The 19,882-nt window shown below is 45.2% G+C and overlaps 1 protein-coding gene across 4 annotated transcripts in view; it reads right to left on the bottom strand.

Annotated features, from left to right (window-relative positions):
• Positions 1–19,882, bottom strand: part of CIT (citron rho-interacting serine/threonine kinase) — a 172,709-nt gene that overhangs the window by 84,434 nt on the left and 68,393 nt on the right. For all 4 annotated transcript variants that reach the window (XM_018061232.1, XM_018061231.1, XM_018061230.1 and 1 more), the window contains exon 10: positions 18,341–18,524. In XM_018061232.1, coding sequence (XP_017916721.1) covers positions 18,341–18,524 — 184 coding nt within the window. The remainder of the gene's footprint in view (positions 1–18,340; positions 18,525–19,882) is intronic.

Here is a 19,882-nt window from a genome sequence, read left to right on the forward strand (position 1 = left end):
ACACTCTGGGGCAGCCAAGTGAGTTTACACCCAGAGTCAGGCATCACTGTTCAAAATCTGACTTTGTAACTCACTCACCATGTGAGCTCTCTGAACCTCAGTTTCCTCATCTGAATAATGGGAATAATTCTCAACCTAATTCCAAGAGTTCTCATGAGGCTTAAGTGAGATAACTCATAGGAGGTCCTTATCACTGTGCCTGGCATCTCATGGGGGTTCAATAAATGTCAACCATTCTACTATCATTGTGGTTTTATCATTACTACCCCTGCAACGGCATGAAATGCATATGCCTCATAGGCCTAAAACCCTTGCTTGAAACAGTAAAACTCAGCAGGCTGAATTTGCCCCATGCTATCATCCACATTAGAACAAATGCTGATTATTCACACAAATGGGCAATGGGAACTGAAATCCAGAAAAAAATTTTTTTTTAAATCTCACTTTGGGCTAAAAATTTTAACCAAGTTCTGCTCCTCTAACTGGCCTATTTTCTACCTAAATTCAGTCAAAACACACACAAACACAAATTTACTTTTTTTTAAAATCTGAGATGAAATGGGTGGCTTGAAGGTATGGCCTTGAGTTCACTTTGCTATTTCTTCCTGATGTTATTCTGGTGGGTGGTTTGGAAAAGAAGATCCAGACCACCAAAGGAGGAAAGGATGATCCACAGACAGGGCTCTTCTTAGTCCATCAGTCATCAGGAGTCACACACATGTCACTAAGTCACCTGCACTGACATCAGTCAGGGATGACGAGAGAGGTCACAGCTCTCTAGACCTGAGCACTGAACCAGCACCCTTGAAGAAAAACAATAGTGTGGGTGTACGATGATAGGAGGGGAGGTGGCTCTCAAGACTCGATGACAAGTGGAGGGCAGGCTCCAGAGGAGTACAAAGTGCACCCCTGTGGGTACAAAGTTCATTGCTATTCACCCAAAAAATAAGTGTTTCTAGGTCACTTGTTAATGGGGCCCAGAATCAGGGAGATGCTCAGGCCCTCCCTCTGCCAGCAACCACGGGAGATGACACACCAGGTGGGAGATGACACACCAGCCTCTCCCCATCACCCAAGGTCCGACTCCCTCATTCTGCTAATTTGATGCTTGACAAATGTTCACTATTTAGCCATTCTAAGTACAGCAATTAAGACTCTTCAGAATAAAGGTGCTAAAAGAAATCTTTGTTTTAGAATAAAAATTACGTTAAAAAAAAAAAGGTATGGTAAGTCCACTGTGACTCAACTCAGCTTGTAGCAACAATCTAATAAACCGTCATGGGGTTGGAGGATGAGGCTGGGGGGTGAGGACAGAAGGGGGAACAGTCACTGCAGCTTTCTAGAATACCCCTGGTCTTTAGCTCGGCTATACATTAGAATCACCTGAAGAGCTTTTTAAAAATCACTGATGTCAGGCCATCCCTGGTGGTCCAATGGCTAAGACTCTGGGCTCCCAAAGCAGGTTCGATCCCTGGTTAAGGAACTAGATACCACATGCCACAACTAAGACCCAGAGCAACCCAATAAGTAAATAAAATTATTGATGTCAGGCAGTAAAAACACTTCATGTGACACTACAGTGGTGGATACATGTTATTATGTGTGTGCGTGCTCAGTTGTGACTGATTCTTTATGACCCCATGGACTGTAGCCCACCAGCCTACTCTGTCCATTGGGTTTCCGAGGCAAGAATACTGGAGTGGGTTGCCATTTCCTCCTCCAGGGGATCTTCCCGACCCATAGAACGTACACCACCAAGAGTGAACCCTAAGGTACACAGGGACTCTGGGTGATAATGACATCTCACTGTAGGTTCATTCTGGTGGGGGATGTTGATAATGGGGAGGCTGTGCATATGTGGGGGTAGGGGGCGAATGGGAAACCTCTGTACCTCTTGTTAATATTGCTATGAACCTAAAACTGTTCTTAAAAAAAAAAAAAGATATCCAGGGCCCAACTAGAGTAATTAAATCAGAGACAGAGAGACTGGGAGTGGGGCCCAGGCAACACCATTTTTATTAAGCTCCCGGGTGAGTCTAATGTACAGACAGTCATGAGAACCATGGTGCTAATTAGAAAAAGTGTCTGTGATTTAAGGTCCAGGTATTCAAAGCTCACAGCTTGGCCACCCCCAGTATTTGATTCCGGGTGACACTTTGGCCAGGCAATTTATTAATGGTGCATTTTGATCATTCTTTGAGTAGAAACGCAGTTTTGAAGTTAATCATGGTGAGCAATGAGTTTCAAGAAAATGTATAGATTTCAGACAATGATTAAAGACCATTCTTATCCCCTCATTCTTAATAAGTCAATATACCATTCCCATGAATTCCTAAGAGAGGTATGGCTTAACATATTTGCATTCTATTTATTTTTCATGTAGACACTTAAGGCAATTAAATGACAGGTGTTAATGGTAAGTAAGCTCTCAATATGTATTTCTTTCTCTGCTGGTTTAAAATCATCCTGAAAAGTATCATTTCATAAAAGGCAGTAATATTTAAAGAGCTGATGCTACTCTTGCTTTAAGAGAAGGAAAGTACAAAAGGTCCTGTAGTTGGCTGTAACTCTAAAGTTATGAGAGATGCAGACAGAATTGCTGTAAAGAAATTATGTATTTCTGTTGACCATGAAATGGGACATGATCTACCTGCTAACTTAAGAATTGCCAGAATTCTCCTCTGTTCTCAAAATTCTCAAACTTCAACAGACACAGGCATGCCTTGTTTTCTTGTGGTTTTTTTTGCTTGATTAAACTTCACAGATACTGAGATTTTTTACAAAGAGAAAGTCTGTGGCAACCCTATGTTAAGCAAGTTTATTGGCATTTTTCCAAGAGCATTTGCTCATTTCCTGTCTCTGTCACATTTTGGTAATTCTCACAGTTTTCAAACATTTTCACTATATTATTTTGTTTGTTATAGTGGTCTATGATCAACGATGTTTGATGTTACAATTGTAACTTGTTTGGGTCACCACAAATCATACCCATATAAGACAGTGAACTTAATAAATGTGTGCGTTCTGACTGCTCCCCCTACTGGCCTTTCCCAGTCTCTCTCCCTCTCCTGCTGCTGCTGCTGCTAAGTCGCTTCAGTCGTGTGCGACCCCACAGACGGCAGCCCACCAGGCTCCCCCGGCCCTGGGATTCTCCAGGCAAGAACACTGGAGTGGGTTGCCATTTCCTTCTCCAATGCATGAAAGTGAAAAGTGAAAGTGAAGTCGCTCAGTCATGTCCAACTCTTCACGACCCCATGGACTGCAGCCTACCAGGCTCCTCCAGACATGAGATTTTCCAGGCACGAGTACTGGGGTGGGGTGCCATTGTCCCTCTCCTAGGGCCTCCCTATTCCCTGAGTCACAATACTAAAATTAGGCCAATGAATAACCCTACAAGGGCCTCTAAGTGGTCAAGTGAGAGGAAGCATCACAGCTCTCTCACTTGAAGATGCAGACATAAAGAACAGACTTTTGGACACAGTCGGGGAAGGAGAGAGTGGAATGACTGACAGAATAGCATTGAAACATATACATTCAGTTCAGTTCAGTTCAGTCACTCAGTCGTGTCCAACTCTTTGCAAACCCATGAATTGCAGCACACCAGGCCTCCCTGTCCATCACTAACTCCCGGAGTTCACTCAAACTCATGTCCATCGAGTCAGTGATGCCATCCAGCCATCTCATCCTCTGTCGTCCCCTTCTCCTCCTGCCCCCAATCCCTCCCAGCATCACAGTCTTTTCCAATGAGTCAACAGATACATTACCATATGTAAAACTAATAGCCAGTGGGAATTTGCTATATGACATGGGGATCCCAAAGTCAGTGCTCTGTGACAACCTAGAGGGGTGGGATGGGGAAGGAGGTGGGAGATAGGTTCAAGAGGGAGGGGACATATGTATACCTATAGCAGAATCATGTTGATGTACAGCAGAAACCATCACAATATTGTAAAGCAATTATTCCTCCAAGTGAAAAAAATTTTTAAGCTAGAAATGATTAAGCTCCATGAGAAAGGCATGTTAAAAGCCGAGACTGGCTGAAAGCTAAGCTTCTTGAACAGTTAGCCAAGTTGTAAATGCAAAGGAAAAGTTCTTGAAGGAAATTAAAAGTGCTCCTTCAGTGAACACATGAATAATAAGAAAGCAAAATAGCCTTCTTGCTGATGTGAAGAAAGTTTTAACAGTCCAGATAAATTAAACCAGCCACAGCACTCCCTTAATTAAGTCCAAGCCTAATCCAGACAAGGCCCTCTCTTCAATTCTGTGAAGCTAAGAGAGGTGAGGAAGCTGCAGATGAAAAGTCTAAAGCTAAGAGAGGTTGTCATGAGGTTTAAGGAAAAAAGTCGTGTCTCCATAACAAAATTACAAGGTGAAGCCACAAGGGCTGATGTAGAAGTTGCAGCAAGTTATCCAGAAGATCAAGCTAAAATAATTAACTTAAAATAATAACCAACAACAGATTTTCAATGTAGACAAGCAGTCTTATACTGGAAGAAAATACCATCAAGGACTTTCATAGCTAGAGAGAAGTCAATGCCTGGCTCCAAAGTATGGGCCGGCTCTCTTGTTAGGGTTTAAAGTAGCTGGTGACTTGAAGCCAATGCTCATTTCTCATTCCAAAAATCCCAGAGCCTTTAAGAATCATGCTGAATCTACTCTTTGCTGATACTATATATAAAATAGATAACTAACTAGAATATACTGTATAGCTCAGGGAACTCTACTCAAAGCTCTGTGGTGACCTAAATGGGAAGGAAATCCAAAAAAGAGGGGATATATGTATACCTAGAGCTGATTCACTTTGCTGTACAGCAAAAAGTAACACAACATTGTAAAGCAGCTATACTCCAATAAAAATTTTAAAAATTAAAAAATAAATCTACTCTGCCTGTGCTCTCTAGAGCAACAAAGCTGGAATGACAGCACATCTGTTTACACGTGGTTTTAGATAGTGATTCCATATCTATTCCATAGATACCAATGCCTCTGATGGGTCTGGGCAAAGTGAATTGAAAATCTTCGGGAAAGGATTCACCATTCTATTAATAGATGCCATTAAGAACATTTGTAATTCATGGGAAGAAATCAAAATATCAACATGAGCAATCAGTTTCATGAGCCAATTCCAATCCTCATGAATGACATTGAGAGGTTCAAGACTCCAGCGGAGGAAATAACTGCAGATGTGATGGAGACAGCAAGAGACCTAGAATTAGAAGTAGAGACTGTAGAGGTGTCTGAATTGCTGGAATCTCACAATAAAACTTTAACAGATAGGAGTAGCTTCTTATGGATGAGCAAAGAAAGTGACTTCTTGAGGTGGAATCTACTCCTGGTGAAGATGCTGTGAAAACTATTGAAATGACAACACAGGATTTAGAATATTACATAAAGTTAGTTGAAAAAGCAGCAGCAGGGTTTCAGAGGATTAACTCCAAGTTTGGAAGAACTTCTACCATGGGTAAAATGCTATCAAATAGCACTAAATGCTACATAGAAATCATTTGTGAAAGGAAGAGTCAATCACTGTAGCAAACTTCACTGTCATCTTATTTTTAAAAACTGCCACAGCCACCCCAGCCTTCAGCAAACATGACCCTGATCAGTCAAGCCATTAGCATGGGGGCAAGACCCTGCACCAGCAAGAAGGTTATGACCCACAGACGGTTTACACAACGGTTAGCATTTTTTAGTAATAAAGTATTTTTTAATTAAGGGATGTAGACTGTTTAGACATAATGCTATTGCACACTTAAAAGACTATGGTATACCGTAACATAACTTTTTATATGCACTGGGAAACCAAAAAATGTGACCTGTTTTATTGCAATATTCACCTTACTGCAGGTAATACTGCCATATCTCCAAGGTATGCCTGTATTTTCTGACCACATTATACAAGTGTAAAATAGAAAGGATATATATACACACACATATCCCTTTTATATATATATAAGGGAGAATAGAAAAGCCCTGTGATCCCATGGGAAGTATGTGCAGACCAGTGGTTCTCAACTGGGCAATTTTGCCTCCAACAGGACACGTGCTAATGTCTGGAGACTTTCTGATTTTCATGACTAGGGATGGGAGTGCTATTAACATCAAGTGGGTAGAGGCCAGAGATGCTGCTCAACCATTCTACAACACACATGACAACTCCCCACAAAAAGAATTATCTGGCCCAACATGTCAACAGTGCCAAGCTGCAAAACTCTTCTGTGAAGGCTATCCAGTTAAGAAGTCACAATTCCTGTCCTCAAAGAAGTAGGCGTGTAGGAGAGAAAATTAATGCCACCACCTTTGTCATCAATAATAATGCCCACTTACTGAGCCCTACATCAGGCACTGTGTTTGGTTCTTTATGGGTGACCGAACTGGATCCTCCCAACAATCCTCTACTGCTGCTGCTAAGTCGCTTCAGTCGTGTCCGACTCTGTGCGACCCCGCAGATGGCAGCCCACAAGGCTCCACCATCCCTGGGATTCTTCAGGCAAGAACACTGGAGTGGGTTGCCATTTCCTTCTCCGATGCATGAAAGTGAAAGTGAAGTCGCTCAGTAAGTGTCCAACTCTGCGTGACCCCATGGACTACAGCCTACCAAGCTCCTCTGTCCGTGGGATTTTCCAGGCAAGAGTACTGGAGTGGGTTGCCATTGCCTTCTCCAACAATCCTCTAAGGAGGGTATTATTAGTATCCTGTGGCACTAAGGCCAAGGAACAGCTAACCCTGTGGCCTCTACGTTCTCCTACTAACCACATTCTGATGATAGGAGTGCAGGTGAATGTCAGAAGAGCTGGGTGTTGGTTCAAAATTGGGTTCTACAAGTCATGGGAATCTCAACTCTGCTACTTGTTGGCTGGATGGCCTTGGCAAACTGAAGAAAACTGCCACAGAGACCCAGAGGAGTGAAGTCAAAGAAGACAGGGAAATGGACCATGCAAAGGAAGGTAACTTCTACCCATGACTAGCTTCATGCAATGCTGGGAGGGTGACTCCAAGCCCAGGACAGCTTAGGAACCCAAGAATATCCATATGCCAGGGCAGTCCACAGCCACCTGCCAGAAAGGGTTCATTTCATGTACAAGAGCAACTCTTCCTCCATCATTTGGTGGCTCGGGGGTGGAGGTGGGGGAGTGAGGGAGGGGTAATTAAACAGGAAACAGTACAGACTTTAGAGGCCCAGGTTGGTTCATGCTCTAGGCTCGATGCTAATAAAAGAACATGCATCCTGCCCACACATTGCTTGCCTACTCCTCCTGACCACATCTCTGATACACAGCCAGTTGTCCCCATGGAGAGAAAAGGCACTTCTGAGCAGAGGGTGCATGCAGCCACCCACCCACACACAGCAGTGCTGTCTCTTCTAGCACGAAGCCAAGTTTGGGTTTTCCTTTTTTTTTCCAGATTCTATTTTCTAGAAAAATTTACTCTGAAATCAACATCTCTTCCCAATATACACATCTGCTTTATAATTATAGAGACCCAAAGAGTATTAATAGAGGCAGTGGTGTATGACACAGAGGGGAGGTTGGGCTTGGTCATTATTGCTGCAGCAGAGAGAATATTTTCTTAAGATGTGTTTGATGTGACCTAAAAATTGCTTTTACATGTAACCTCAACATTTAAGGAAAATGGCAAAATGCAGTTTTCTCAATGTCTGTAAATAACTCCCATAACACAAAAAAATACATTCTTTTTCTTAATAAACTATCAAAAGAAAACTTCATATCAAAAAATACAATCTGTACTTCTAACCTGAAAAGAAGTGTATGTGTTGAGTTCTCTCTAATCACTACAGAAATAATTAAGATCATGTTTAAACACCAAGTCATCCATTTATTTCGCTGGGAAGATGACCTCAAATCTACAAGACATGCCTCCAAATCACAGATCACAAATCACAGATATCCTCGAGATAACCAAGAATGGATAGTGGAGGCTAAAACGAGGGAATCAAAATTAGCTCAGCCATGGGCTCTACCTTCATTGTGGCCAAAGGCACTAAAAATACATGTGAGCGCAAGATGCAATATGGTGCAAAAAATAAAACACTCATCAGCATTCTGTTCCAAAAATGTATTGGCTTTTAAGATTGAGCATTCTGAAATTTATGAACTAACTTTATAAGCTCATTTTAAAATACACACTGGTGTCCAACATGAACACTTAGAAATACAACATTCCCTGCCTCAACCCAATCCATGGATTCAGTTACCCATGGTCGACTGTGGCCCAAAAATATTAAGCGGAAAATTCTAGAAATAAACAATTTATAAACTTTCAACTGAGCACTGAGATGAGCAGTGCTCTGTCCCACCCAGGATGTGATTCATCCCTTTATTCAGTCAATCCACGCTATATACGCTACCCGCTAGCTGACTCGGCTATGGGATCAACTGCCGAAACATCACAGTGCTTGTGTACAAGTAAACCTTATTATACTTAGTAATGGCACCAAAGCCCAAGAGCAGTGATGTGGCAATTCTGATATTCTCTTACTGTGCCTAATTTATAAAGTAAACTTTATCATAGCTATGTATGTATATACAGGGGGAAAAGTATATAGATAGGGTTCAGTACTATATGCTGTTTCAAGCACACACTGGGGGTCTTGGAATGTATTCTCAGCAGGTAAGCGGGAACTACTACCCCCAAAATACCACTCTCCTAAAAAGCTGCTTCTGAATCTAGCTACCTTTGGGGCTTGCCAAACCCTCTTGCCAACCCCTACACACACCCCACACACACACACACACACAGAGCAGTGGTCTCCAGTTGAATTATAGCATATGCTTTGGAATCATTTATTAAAATTTGCGTCATTAATAAAAGCATAGTTACACGATTTCTAATATGGTCCCCATCTCTAAGCCAGTGCCTAGCTCTGCAGGTTAATTTCACTGGCATGCTACCGCCTCCTGCCTGGATGGCTGCAGTAATCTAACTCTTCTCCCTGAAGCCAACTCTGCTCATCTTCCTATCCACCAAATAATGATCAGAGGGACCCTCTGCACAATGAGAACCAGATCCTCCACATACCGACTCAAAGTCCTGCAAAGGTTTCCTGCTCATCACAAATACAGCAAGATCCAAAACCAAAGACCCTGCCTATCTCTTCTCGGACCACATGTCCCATGTATGGTGAAGCTCTGGCTACTCCAGCAAGCTTGCTGTTCACTGGACACCCACAAGCTTGTCCCGGCCTCGGGGACAAAAGTGCTGGTTCCTAGCCATTCCCCACCCAGGTTGAGATTTCTTCACAGCACTTCCCACCATCTGAAAACTTTCTTATCCATGAGCTTACTTATCCTCTCTCTGTCTCCCTGCACAGAATGTTAGCTTTGTGAAGGCAGGGACCTTATCTGTCTTGCTCAGCCATGCCACAGGCTTAGAACTATGTATTTGCTGAATGAACAAATAAACAAATGAATGAATGATGTGTCAAACAATTCTGTGCCCTGGGTGGTCTCAGTTTAAAGGTCTCAGTGGGACAAAGAAACCCAAAATAAGAAGTGCATCAAATCAGCGCTGGCTTGGGAAAGCTCTCTGGTCCTTGCATGGGAGGTGCTCAGCACTGGTTCTGGGACAACAACGTCATGAGGATACATGCTCTGCCCCATCCAGGGGACGCTCTAGCACAGTGTGGGAGCGGGAGTGAGTGACCCCCAGGCTGAGCACAGTGCACGTCCATCTCCCCCAGCACCAAGTTCCAGACCCTAAGGGAAGTAGGTCCTATCAGGAGCCTGGGGTGTGTTTTACAAAGGGTACAGGTTTAACTAATACATCACGGGCTCCATTCTGAGTAAAAACTTGGATGGAGGTATCAGGACATCTGTCAGGCACCCCTATGGAGCCTGATTGTCTCAATGGGCAGAAACCAGCAAGGTGTCTTCATAAAGAGAAGCGAGGAAGAGAAGAGAATCCAAAGCACCCATGGGCCCATCTTCACCCCTAACTAACAACAGCAAACATGAAATGACCATTCACTGTGCTCCTGGAACCAACACTATATGCTCTGAGTGACCCCACAACAAACCCAGCACACAGGCAACAATAACCCCCACTTTCTACAGAAGGAAGAACTGAAGCTAAGAGGTTAAATGCCTTGTTCACACAGCTAGTGGGGCGGGGGGAGAGGGTAGAGTCTATATCCACCTGATCCCAAAGCATAGACTTGCAACAAGTGTGCAACGGTCCGTCCTGCAAAACAAAGAATGCTAGCCTTCCCTGCTGGCTCAGTAGTAAAGAATACACCTGCCAACATAGGGGACACATATCACAGATTCCATCCTTGGTCCAGGAAGATCCCACATGCCTCAGAACAACTAAGCCTGTGCTCCACAACAAAAGCAGCAACGGCGATGAGAAGCCCAAGCACTACAACTGCAGAGCAGACCAGCTAGAGAAAAGCCCAGGCAGCGACAGAGAGCCAGTGCAGCCAAAACAAACAAACAAACAAAGACTGCTTATATTAGCTCTGAAGTTACAGCTGGGAGAGATGGCCATCCTCTGCCACACGCATGGTGAGTGAAACTGAGTAGTAATCCAAGCTTCTCGGTCAGTTTCCTTCTCTGTAAAATTATGGGTTACCACTGGAATTAAATGAAAATGTTTGTCGACCCCTTAGAAGAATGTCTGGTACACTGAATTCTCGGTAAAGTCAACTCTTTCACCTTTATTATTAGGCTAATCCATTGATCCCACACAATCTAACAAGGCCAGGGTTGTTAGAGGCAGGGCAGTGTAGTGGTACAGCCTTTGGGTCTAAGTCTCAGATCTGTAACTACCTACAAAATCTTGCTGAGCTTTGGTGTCCTCCTCTGTAGGATGGGAATAATACAGCCACCTCACACAGTTACAGTGAGATTGTGAGGACTTAATGAAATACACGTGAAGAGCCATTCAGCACAGTTCTGGGCACACAACAGATGACAGCTTCCATAAGCAGCTGTATACCCTGTGCAGAAGAACTGGCATAATCCTTGACCACTTTTAATTCCATTTGACAAATGTTCATTGAAGGCCTGCCAGAGGTAAGGTCCTATTTCATGCAAAGGATGGAAGACATGGTCCCCATCCTCAATGAGGGGGTACAAAAACATAGCGTACAAAAAGGGGTGAGTGAGAAGGCAGGCTGGGGTCTTGGCACACCAGGCAAAGAATGCCAAGTTCGGGAGTGGTCATTAATTCTGTGCACACAGTAATGCTACAAGGTCTGAGTGGGAGAATGACATCATCCAACTTGTGCTTTGGGAGAATTCCACCCTCTGTAGAGGATAGATTAGACCAGGGAAAACCAGAGGCAGATGAATCAGTCAGGAGGCTACTGCAATGGTCCAAGCAAAACTCAACGAGTGGTGGCAGTGAGGACAGAAAAAAGGGCATATACGCAAGAGGTGCAACTTTAAAAACTTGGCAATGGATGAGATGGTGGGGGAGATGAAAAACAGTTTAAGATGACTCAGTTTTCTTGCCTGGAAAGGTAGAAAAAGTGGTAGTTTCTTAAATGAGATGAGGAAAACAAAACTGCTGCCAAGTGGCTTACTGAGTGAGCAAGTGAGTCTGTTGGCGACAAGGATGTTGAGATACTAGTAGGACATCCTGGTGGTGATGAATAGGGCACAAGGGGAGGAAGTCCATGGGCAGGAGAGAGTTACAGCCAAAGGACTGAATGAGATCATCCAGAACAGGCGAAAAAGACAATGAAGGTGGAGTTTAGGGGACAATGCAACATTTCAAGGGCCTGAAACAGCCATGGAAGAGTGAGAAGGGCAGTGAAGTGGGAGGAAGGGAAAACCAAGTTCCCATAATGCAAAAGGGAAGAATGTTTCAGACACATGAGCCAACTAATGGCATTACGTGGGGAGAGGGGCAGAAACCACTAAATTCAGTGGTTGGTGGAACAGTGATTTCCATAAAGGTGGAGAGGTTGGAAAAGAGGCATTGAGTGTAGGCTATTCTTTCAGGAAGCCTGTCAGAGAAAGGAAGGTGAGAGAGGTCAGGAGGCGCAAGACAAATAAAGCAGAGAGAAGCAAGAGAAATTCACTTAGGAGAAGGGACAGTTGCCAAACTGGCACTGGGACTGGGAACATACAGCACCATTTAGTCAATTACTGTCTTCTTAAGGGATCCGAGGCAACCATGCAAATCAGTATGTGTAGGCCAGCAAAAAAATGCATTCGACACATCTTCTGGAGTCTAATCTTCAGGACTGGGCTGGGATCATTTGGACTGGATTTCCTAAAGGTATCTTTAAGACAAATGAGAAGGCGGCAGAATGGTCCTGCCAGGCTTGCGAGGCAGGCACGCACAGTCTAAATAGAGAACAGAATAAGGCAAGAACAAGATGTGCTTGACTAAGAGAGAGAAGAAATTAAGCGAGAGGAGAAAACCCAACACAATAACATGGAGGCAAGGGTTAGGCACCTGGCCGAGAGGACAGAGGAGTGGAAACAGCACGGAGCACTGTCCGTGTCCATGGCAGTTCCATGGGTGGAAGCTAGGGAGGGTTCTGTAAATGATTTGGGAGGTACAGATGATGCAAGCCTTCACAAACCAGAGCAGATTCTGCTACTGTTCAAACAATCAAAACACAGGTAAGGCTGTCTGCCATGGGGAGGAAGCAAGTGCAATGACAGAGGTGGGAAGGAACAAAGTTTTTAAGGGAAGAGCCCCCCTCACCAAGTATTTTAGTAAAAAGTAAGTAGGACTGATTGGAGAGTTCAGGCCATCTTCTCCTGGAATAAATCTTCCCAAAATGGATAGCAGGAGGCAGTGAAATACAAAACGTAGATGTGAACAGGCATGGATCACAGAGTCATCAACAAACTGAGAGCGGCTACCCTAAAAATGATTTGGATCAATTCACCCACAATGCTTTCTGAGCAGCTTGTCTGTGATCCACCCTAAGGGAGAGTGGAGGGCAAGGTTGAACCAGTAGCCTATGCTCACAGAGCTTACACTCAAGCAAATAAGAACTCTCAGGGAGAGAGTGTGTGTGTGTGCATGTGTTCATGCACACACACACACACACACACACACACACACACACACACACAAGCCAGGCGAGAACCTCTAAATGAAAAGAGGAAGAAGTCATCAACATCCAAGAGCTATGCAGCCTACCTACTTGACAAACTCTCAGAAACGAGAACAAAACCTAACCTTTCTACAGCCGATCAGTTCTCATCCCACCCTGTCCCACCCCCACTGTTCAGTCACTACCCACGACAGGCATCTGCTTCTGACAAGCATGTGAACCTGGGGACCCCATACCTATGTCCCTATTTCTCATGTATTGCATTTATTTGGCAGACTAGCACAGTGGCTAAGAGACCCTAGAGCCACTCTGTCTGGGTTCAAGTCTCGGCTGAGCCACTGGGAGCTACATGACCTTTAGTGAGTTGCTCAATCTCTTTCCATGTCTCAGTTTCCTCACGTGTAAAATGGAAATGATGATGGTGCCTTCCTTGGGAGCTGTTGTATAGTTTAAGTGAGTTAGCCTATGTAAAGTGATTGGAGCAGAGCCTGGCACAGAGTCGGTACCCTGCAAGGACGAGTGACTCTTATCTCCCTGACCACTGGAAATTCTCTCCATGTACCTCCCCACTCACCCAAACCCACTGTCTTTTAAGAAGCTGACGCAAATACTCTACCTTCCATTAGTCTGCTTGTAAAGTCAATTCCAACACACCTATTTTCTGAGAGTCTACATTATCTTGTGCTCCAGGAAAACCAGGATGAATAAGCCCCAGCCTTGCCTTTCAGATCACAGCCCATGTGGGGAAACCAACATTCCAACAAAGATCATCACTGGACTTTGGCAAAAACTGGGAATCGGCATTACCCATCAAGTGGCTTCCACATTAAGACTTTTTGCCTTACCGTCCTAATGCTCCTAAAGTACTTCAACATCCAGGGCTTGCATGATATCCTCAGTCAAGGTGTTTGCCCTGTGTCCCATGAAGTATTCCACACACATATGCTCTGACTTGTTCAAATGGATGGGAAGGAACCCATTCTGGGGCTGGGCCTTCAAATTCCGGCCCCCACCACTCCACCCCAAAAGCCACCTTTAACCTGGAGGCATATAGGAGCTGCATATCAACTTGTGGTGGATCAGGATGTTCAAGCATCTCTAGCAGAAAGTTCTCAGGGCCTGGGAAGCTGGGTTTCTGGTCTGGCATGACTTTGGACTATGATAATTATTGCTGAGTTCCTCTCATAGCTTCACATATACAGGACATCTTTCATATAGACACTAGTGTAGTAGTAATAAAAATAACAGTGGACATTCAGTGTGACTTCTCCATGAGCCAGGGACTAGATTGAGTACTTTACCTATTTCATACCATCCTCCCAACAGCCCTAAGAGGCAGGTATCTCATTTTTAGTTGAAGAAAGTGACATGAAAGAGGCCCCAGCAGAGCAAGCAAAAGGCACCCCAAATTGGCTCTCTGAAAGTCCAGAAAGGCACTGGTGGAAGCCATTTTTCACCCTTCCACAGTATTTGGATGGCTGGTTCCAAAAATAAATTTTCAGATCCACTCAAAAGGAAAGGAAAAAGCCCTGAATCAAAAGAGAAAGCCCCCATCCTAAAAATAGCCTATTTAGACACTGTCATCCCACGGATTCCAGTCTCATCTAGATCCCATTGGTCCTCTAACATTTCCAACTTCTCCAAAAGCATAAAACCAGCATGTGCAAAAACTAACACAAAATGTAAAACCAACTGGCTTTTTCCTTCTAGAGTTTATACTAAAGGATTGCAGAAATGCATTGCTTCTAGGAAGGAGAGGGACCTAAAAAGAAAACATGCCCTATGCTGACAGAGGAGGGAGGGGAGCCAAGATCCATTATATTTTTAAACCCGTAACACACTGATTTCTGTTATTACCCCTCCATTGCAAAATTCAGGCAAACAGAGGCTCAGAGGAACACCCAGGCATTCAGAGCTTGGGGGTTTGGTTTGGGTTATTGTTGGATAAAAAGAAAGAGGCACCAGACACACACTCTCCAGCATGAACTTTGCCATCATTCCACCCTAGAGACAATCAGACCTAGTTTGTAGGATCTCTCCCACTCCCTCCAACTCAAGTGCAAGGAACTACCACTACAGCTCAGAGTCAGAATGCTGAGATCAAGATTTTTAGTAAACTTCAGGGCTTCCCTGGTGGTCCAGTGGTTAAGAATCCGCCTTGCAATGCAAGGGACACAGGTTCAATTCCTGGTCCGGGAAGATGCCACATGCCGTGGAGCAGCTAAGTCTGTGTGCCACAACTATTGAGCCAGCACTCTGGAGTTCACAAGCCACAACTCCTGAAGCCTGAGTGCCGAGCCCATGCTCTGCAACCAGAGAAGACACCACAATGAGAAGCCCGCACACGACAATGAAGAACAGCCCCCACTCACCTCAACCAGAGAAAGCCCGAGTGCGGCAACAAAGACCCCACCACAGCCGAAAATAAATGAATAACTCTTAGGGGAAAAAAAAGAGTCTTGTTAAACCTAAAATGATGCACTCAGTGGCTGGCTTAAAAATAGTCTGGGGTCCCAAAAAAGGATCCTAAAAAGTGATGAGCGATCACAATAATTAAAATCATTCTGACTGCCAGAGTCTCTGTGAAAATTCCTCTTTCATTCAGCTCCACCTCTGAACACTTCACTCAGTTTAGTGGCAAGAGATCTGGGGTCATTTCTTTCCAATGCAGTACAGCAGCATCTGCAATTTCCTCAGTGGTGTGAAGAGTGAGTAACAGCACAGGTAATCAACGTGTGTAAACAAATATCTGTGATGCTGAAACAGGGATGGAGGGAGAAGAAAATCTCAGAGAAACCACAGGTCCCTAGTGGCAATGATGGCCTCTCCAGAAAATGTCCCCCTCCCACCTCCAAATGAATTTTTTAACGATTATATGTTATCAAAACTTCAGGGGCTTCTAAGCAATGTCAGCACTGCATCTTTTCTGAGTTTCTGATGATGATGATCCAATACATCCAGGGTCACCTATGCCCAACAGGTAGGGTGAATTTCTAAAATGATGTTGTAGGTTTCACCCATAGTGTCCCTGGCCAAATAAATAAGCCCAACAGCAAGATCACATTATAAGATGAAAGGAAATCTTTCTGATTCCATTCCCAAATCACCATGGAAAGGGCACTGATCCACACCACCCAACCACCGACAGGAATACTTCAATTACATCGTCCAGATAAGTAATACACGGTTTTGTTTGCATGGACACTTTAATGAGGATCTTATTAAGCATCTGTTATGGGCATGGACGGAAGCTCATGTTATACTCTAGAGATATATTTTGAACTACCAAAGGTGAAACAGCATTATCTTCAAATACAGTGAGCAATATAAACACAGTCTGAGAGAAAGGATCGTGAGTAAATTAAATCCACAAATATTTATCGAGTGCCTGGGCCTTAATACTGAGATGCCCCTGTCGGAGAGCTCCCTTAACCGAGCCGTCTGTGAGAAGCAAAAAGATGCAATTACAGCCTTCCTGAAAAATAGGCTATTAATCACACACTGCTTCAGATTAATTGCAACGCCTGAGAGCCCCCACATCATTTTGCCTTTGCCCCTGAAATCTCATCCCCTCAAGTCCTTCCTGGTTTTTCAGATCACTGGTTGGCACCCCAAGCAAGCTTTCTTTCTGACCTGGCTAGCCCACTGGTGACCAGAACTAGAACTCTCCACGCACCTCTGTCCAGTCCAATGGGTGACCTTCAGTGCGCTGTGTGTGTCAAGGTTAAGCTGCCCACTAACTATGCATCCTTTAACAGCAGGCCTCCAATTCTGCCCTGCTCTTCGATGCCAGTGCAAAACCTCCCAGCCCTGCTGGGCCGTTTCAAACCCATCTGATGGCACATTCAACAGCTAGTGAGCTTTCTGCCTCTTCTCCCATGATCCATATTGCTTCGGGGCTGCAGAGCAAATTAGCCAGCAAGGTACAGCCACCACTACCAAAATCCAACCCCAAGTTTTAATGCAAGCCCCCAGGGAGGGAGGAAAGAAGGGTCACCTCGGTCTCTTTCAACCCAAACAGCTCTCTCAAATTCTACTGCAGCCCACAACCCTACATCTCATCAAGGGACCAGTTACCCCCCAGATGTCTGAAATCTTTTCAGGAACAATTACTGTCAAAATAGCACCCATGGGGAGACACCATCCAAGAACCCACATGACATCCCTTCAAATCGATATCGGAGCTATAAGCGCAACAAATCGGGAATAAATGCTGCCAAGATAAAATCAAATTCTGCTTGTTTTCTAAGTGGGCAGCCACTGATCACCCAACATTACCTCAAGAGCCTCCAAATGAGGGAGCTGGAGCTTCAGGGGGCATAATACAACCTGGTTCAAGACCTTCCAGGGGAACTCACACCCCTGAACACAACATGCCATCAGATCATGAGAACGAAGCAAGACACTGAGCTCTGACATCCACAGAAGCTACTGCATTTCTGACAAATATCCAGGAGGCTGGAAGCCAGGGACCCCCTCCCGCCATCTCCAACTGCCAAGCGCTGGACTAACACATTTTTCATTAGCTTTTTTCAAGAATGGAGAAAGACCGATCGTGTCAAGAGGCTGACAGTGATATTTATACTTCCATTTCCTAGTCTCCTGGTCTGTTTTTTTCCCCCATGAAGCCCAGTTTCTGTGAATCAATGACTCGGCTACATCACACGCCCGCCTGGTGGCTCACGGTAACGGGGCTCCCTCTGGCCACCAGCGCTCTGCCGGCTCAGAGGCTCAGCTGGCAGATCCTAGATCTTGCAGCAGACTTTGAGCCGAGCTGAGCACCATCCCTCCATCAGGGCTCTGGTACAGCCACTTGCAGCTCAGCTAACCCCATCAGGAAACCCTTACCTCATGAAAAACAGATTTTAGGATTCTTTCAACACTGCCAAGATAGCAACCTCCATCTACCCACCTGAGAGACAGAGGGATACACAGATGGATAAATAGACAGCTCAGCTCAGCCCTGTACATTTCTCCCTTCACTGAGGATCTGCACTGCTAGGTATCTCCCACTGTCTCCTCCCCTCTAAAGAAGACCAAAGACTGAAAAACTAACCCAAAGTACCCAGTTGACAATTACGATGCTATGAACAGGAAGAGGTACAGGAAAATGAGAAGACGAACAGTCTATCCCACCAAAGCCCAACCAGGTAAATTGCTCTTCAAATGCAGACTGATTAACAGTTTTCCTCCACCATACTCCCCCCACCCTGCTGCTGCCGCCACCACCACCACCACCACCTTTGGGCTCTACGCCTTGTATCAATGCAGGTCCCTTAGAAAAGTCAAAATTTCACTTACTCAGATCTACCAAGAATTCCCAGTGCCTTGCTATACGAAAACCCCACAAACGGCAGTTCTTCGCCTGAGAAACCTGAGGGGTTCAGCTGGCACGGAGAGGATGAAACCCACGAATTCTTCTCTGGTTCATCAAAATTGGAGGTGTCATCATCAGACTTGAGGGTGGGAACGAAGGGGGGAGGAGCTGGTTGAAGAAAAAACAAGAAGAAGGGGGTGGGGGGGAGAGAAAAATTCAGATGGATTCAACACTGTTGCGGAGAAGAAAATCGTCTCACTCCTTCGGCGTTCCTGATGGCACTGCAGCGCCTGCTTTCAATCTAGCTCACACACAGGCAGACCCAGCCTCTGCTCCGCTCTTACAGCAACAAGAGCTTAACCCCTTCCCTGCCAACATGGCCACCAACCCGCAGATGGGCTGCCTTTCCTGCTGGGGGAAACTGAAGGGTGAATTCAAACAGGTCACTTGGTAGAACAGAAAGAAAGCACTTGGGGAACTCCTTGCTGATATTTCCAGAAGGCTGCTGCGGAGCATCAGCTGGCTGGTATTGGCATGCCAGATGAACCTAAACCTATTTATTTCCTCTTCCAGACAGATCTAAATCATTCACACTTAGTGCTAATCATTGGGATAAGGTAGAGTTTCTACATTTCGGGGTTAGCTGGAGTGAGAGGAAGGAGGAACAGGAGAGGGGGTTTGAGAGGTATGTAACTCGTGTGAGGATAGCACTGCAGTCTAGCCCATTCATATCCGGATGAGTATACTCGCAGCTCTTATGGACCACTTTTTTTTTTTTTTCAAGTTCATTATCCCTCCTCCCCAACTCGATCACGCCCCATGAATCCACCGCAGTTTAATCAGCATAATGAAATGCCAGCCAAATAAAAGTTCTTCCCGGTGATGTACGGCACCCCTGCGCGCTGACGGTGTGGATGGACAGCTGCGTCCTACCTCGTTAAGGCATGATTCCCAGCTAGGAACGTCCTACATCTTCTCCGCCTCCTGCGGACCTACTAAGCTCTCTCAGTCGGGGAGGTGGACGCTGGTCCATCAGTCACCAGGAGGCTGCCCATTGTGGTGGGCTCCCGGGGGGGCAGCCGGCCAGAAGCGTTACCATGGCTGCAGGCTGAAGCATCTGTGGTAGGCAGGCTGGGTGAGCAGGCAAGCTGGGCATCACATCCCCCGCAGTGCAGGCTTCATGCTCCCGCTCTGTGCGTGCTCTGGCAGTAACCCCACCTGGCTGCCTGCGTGGCAGGGGCCAATGCTGATCTGAGCGACAGAGCAGCATGAGTCACGGCCAGAGCTCTCGAGAGCGCCCCCTAGGACAGCTGCCACAGCCCTTCCCTGGACCAGGCTGCTTTTTTAACTCCTTGTTTTCTAGACAAAGCTTAGTGCCAGATAGGAGCAGCAGTCTGTTTTCCACTTACAGACTCCAAAGAATCTGGCTGTTTCCAAAGTTCCCCAGTGACAACAACAACATGGGAAGCAGCAGGCAGCATCGGGAAGGAGATGGAGCAGTGAAGGGATGTGGAGTGGGGAGGAGA

The sequence above is a fragment of the Capra hircus genome, chromosome 17 (genome assembly GCF_001704415.2).
Source record: "Capra hircus breed San Clemente chromosome 17, ASM170441v1, whole genome shotgun sequence".
NCBI classification, from domain to species: Eukaryota; Metazoa; Chordata; class Mammalia; order Artiodactyla; family Bovidae; genus Capra; species Capra hircus.